The following is a 4,251-nucleotide window of genomic DNA, read 5'->3' as shown; positions in this document are numbered from 1 at the left end:
GGCAGGACCTGTTTTGCTAGCTCTGTAGGCAAGGTATTCCCTGTGAAATGGGAATAATATTTGCATCTATGGGGTGGGGCTGTCATGAGTAACCTTAGAACTCAGCATAGAGCACAGGCTCATTCAAGTTGACTGGTCTACCCCTGAGCAAGTTCACACATCCAGTTAGTAGAGGACCTGCGTCTAGAACCTGCTCCCTTGCTTTTAATCCATGACTCTTTTGTCCAGGCTTCCCCGGCACTGAGGAGGGACTGTGTGAGCACAATGACTGAGGAATATTTGGGAGGTGGGATCAGGGCCTGGGGAAGCTACTGAGACTGCCTGAGACACTGTGTGGAGCTCCACACCATGATGACCACCTGCCCTTCCAGGCCACAGGTATGGGCGGGCCCCGCCTTACTTCTGGTGCCTTCTCTGCTTCTAGGACGGAGCTGTACCTGCACCAGATGGCGGACAGCAGCTCCTTCGGCATGGGCATTTGGCCTAAGGTAAGGGGGAGGTCTTTCACGGGTCTGTGTGGGTGTCTGTGGCCTTGTGGCCAGGATGGAAGGGTGGCGGAGAGTTTCCCTGTGTGACTTGTCTCCTTTGCCACTGGAGTTCATAGTTGGGAAGGGCTGGTCATGTCGGGGAGGAAGGTCTGGGCTCATTGGGAAATGAGACTTATACAAATAAAGAACCAGGAGGTGGTGTATGTGGAGGTAAGAGTGTGGTCACTGGCAACAGGCTGTCTGGGTTCAAATACTGACTATGACACTTACTAAATATGTGACCTCAGGCATGGAACCTAACCATTCAGAACATCTGTATTTTCTTCAGTAAAATAATGGCAGGAGTTATATCTGCCTCATGGGCTTGTTGTGAGGATTAAATGAAATGATGTGCATAAAGCACTTAGCACGGGGCCTGGCCTAAATCATTCTATCAGGCACTGTTACTAAATATTATTGATGAGAAATGTGGATAGGAACAGTTGGAGATGGCTTCCTAGAAGCTATGGCCTGTGAACAGGACATTTCTAGAAAAAAATAGGAGAAAAATTTCTGTAACCTTAGATTGGGCACAGATTTCTTAGATGTGACTCTAAAGTACAATCTATAAGAGAACAAACTGAGAAATTGTACTTTATCAAAATTAGGTCCTATTCGGATGTTTAAAAAAGTATATTGGTCACTCGTTTGTTTATTCTTTTATTCATTTGTTTATATTTTAACATTTGTTTTCTGAGTCACCTCCCACCCCCACTTGGGGCAAGCGACACTTGTGCTAAGTGTTGAGATTATGGTCCTCACTCACGAATTTGGGCTCCAGCAGGACAGACAGACATGGGAATTAATGCAGTCACGGTCACGTGGGATAAGAATATACCAAAGTTTGCACAAGATGCTTTGGAGACCAGAGGATAGTTGAAAGAACTACTTGACTTCAGTCAAGGAAGACTTCTGAGCCAAGGGGATATTTGACCTGGGTTTTAAAGGATGAGTAGGAGTTCACCAGGTAAAGGGGCATGGATAATTTCCACATCGAAGCCTTTTTCCAAACACACATGTCTAGGAAACAATGGTGCTTGAATGATTAAATAATTAAACAATTAGATAATTAGATAACCTCATGTAAAAAAATGAATTTCAATCCCCAGCTTCACATCGTTAATGAAAATTACCAAAAAATGGATCATAGACCTAAACGTAAAACCTAAAACCATAACATTTCTAGAAAAAAATAGGAGAAAAATTTCTGTAACCTTAGATTGGGCAAAGATTTCTTAGATGTGATTCCAAAGCACGGTCCACAAGAGAACAAACTGAGAAATTGTACTTTGTCAAAATTAGGAACTTCTGTTCTTTGAAATTTACCATTATGATGAAAATACAAGCCACAGACTGAGAGAAAATATTAGCAGATCACGTATCTGATAAAATATTTGAACCCAGAATATGTCAATGACTTCCAAAAGCTCGTAAGTAAAACAGCCCAACGAAAAAGATAGGCAAAAGATTTCAACATACACTTCACCAAATAAGATATATGGATGGCAAATGAGCACTTGAAAATCTGGTCAACATCATTAGTCATTAAAGTAATTCAAACTAAAGCTGTAATACGGTAACACTAGATAATCGGTAGGCTGCCGATTATTGAATTACTTTTAAAACGGTTGATCATGCCACATGCTGGTGAGAATTTGGAGTAACTGGAACTCCCATATACTGCTATGGGGATGTAAAACAGTATAGTCATTTTGGAAAGCAGTTTCTTAAAAAGTCAAACATATACCTCCTGTGTGACGTACTATTTCACTTTTAGGGATTTATGCAGAAGAATGACAGTGTATATCTATACAAAACTTTTGTGTGAAAGTTCATAGTGGTTTTATTTGAACAGCCCAGACCTGGAAACTACCCAAATGTCTATTAGCAGGTGGATGGATGAATACATTGTAGAATAGCCATAAAAATAATATACTATTCAGCAATAAAAACGAATGGGCTAGTGATATATCCAAGAACATGATGGTTCTCAAAATAGTTATACTGAGTGAAAAATGTCAGATGAAAGAAAGAACACTGTAAGATCCCATGTATGTTAAATTCTGGAAAACAGAGACAGAACAGGTCAGTGGGATTGGGTGGGGGCAGGAAGAGGGGAGAAGGATTATAAAAGGGAACTTTTGGAGTACGAGATATGTCCATTGCCTTTCTTGTGGTGATAGTTTCACAGGTGCATATGTCAAAGCTTATCAAATTGTACACTTTAAAGATGAGCAGTTTATCCTTTGATAATCATACCTCAGTAAAGCTGTTACATGCACACTCTGCTGGGTACTGTCCACTCCAGGTCTACTGAATTCCTGATTCAGTAGATCTGGAGTGGGGCCCGAGAATATGCACTTCTCACAAATTTTCAGGCGCTAGTGATGCTGCTGGTCCAGGGACCTCACTTCTAAAACCACTGCAGTAGTCTATTTCTATAGCGGGTGGGGTGGGAGGAAGTGAGGCAATGCGGCTCCCTCATCTTCAAATACTGGGGGCTAATCTACTCTTCTTTTTCCTGAGGCCCCTTTCATTTGGGAGTGGGGGATCTGCAGTATGTTCTTTCACACGGGTAGGGAGGATGGTGTTAGGAGGCCAGACCTTGATCTTGATGAAAAGGACGAGAGGTTATCCCAGCACTGGGTTTTCTTCTTCATTTAATGAGTTTTGGCCAAGTGTATCCATTTGAATCAGCAAGAGGGTTGTTGTTTGTTTTCCTGTTGTTTTTGAGGAGAAAAGAGCCCAAGCCTGGCCCCGTGAGCTCTCCCCAGCCCGATCTGTTTGTTCACAGTCTATGTACAGGAACAGGTCACAGCGTGATGGTGTCAAGAAGGCGTTTGAAGTGGTTTTCCTTTTTTCCCCTTGTATTTCTGGGGGGTGGTTTTTTTAGACCAATTGATTTGCAGGAACTGGTAGTGTGTTCCTTTGTTCTCGCTCTGCTACCTGGCAGGGATCGAGAGAGTGTTTTCTCTGTTTCCTAAGAACAAAAATAAAGTCTGAAAGCTCGATGGTCTTTGACACAAGTCTGAGCTAGTTTTCTGGGACTGGGCAGTACAGGTACAGTCTCAGGGAATCTGGTGGTCAGGAAATGACCCCCAAGAATGGCAGTTGCCAAGCACAAGCCCCCAAAGTGGCCAGATTCAGCAAATAAAAATACAGGGTTACCAGAGCTTACCTCTCTTATACCTGATCTAACATATTACATGGAGACTATAGTTAATAATACTGTGTTTATTACGTCCTTGACATTTCCTAGGAGAGTAGATCTTAAGTGTCCTCATCACACACACACACACAAATGGTAACTATGAGGTGATGGATGGATGAATGAACTACATTGTGATAATTATTTCACAATGTATATATATATAGCAAATCATCATATTGTACACCTAAAACTATATAATTATCTTTGTCAAATATAACTCAATAAAGCTGGAAAATATACAGATGCCCAGTTAAATTTGAATTTTAGAAAAACTTTGAATAATTTTTTTTAGTATGAGTATATTCCAAATATTGCATGGGCAAGCCTGGAGGGTTGCAGTTGTATCAGAGAAGGCTGCCTGGAGGAGGTGAACATTAGCTGGTTTTGGACTGAGAGTGAAGGGAGACAGGTGCAGTGAGGCCAACATTCCTCCTACACCAAATATTATAGAGGGATATACTTATCCTAAAAATTTATCCATTGTTTACCTGAAATTTAAATTTAACCAGATGT

General features: G+C 41.4%; 1 protein-coding gene across 1 annotated transcript in view; it reads left to right on the top strand.

Annotated features, from left to right (window-relative positions):
• Nucleotides 1-4,251, top strand: part of MYO18B (myosin XVIIIB) — a 270,882-nt gene that overhangs the window by 40,837 nt on the left and 225,794 nt on the right. The window contains exon 11 of the mRNA XM_011374654.2: nucleotides 425-488. Within this exon, the coding sequence (XP_011372956.1) occupies nucleotides 425-488 (64 nt within the window). The remainder of the gene's footprint in view (nucleotides 1-424; nucleotides 489-4,251) is intronic.

Source organism: Pteropus vampyrus, unplaced genomic scaffold (assembly GCF_000151845.1).
Source record: "Pteropus vampyrus isolate Shadow unplaced genomic scaffold, Pvam_2.0 Scaffold251, whole genome shotgun sequence".
In the NCBI taxonomy this organism is placed as follows: Eukaryota; Metazoa; Chordata; class Mammalia; order Chiroptera; family Pteropodidae; genus Pteropus; species Pteropus vampyrus.
The sequence above is the reverse complement of the archived record's forward strand: the minus strand, read 5'-3'. Positions and strand labels throughout refer to the sequence as shown.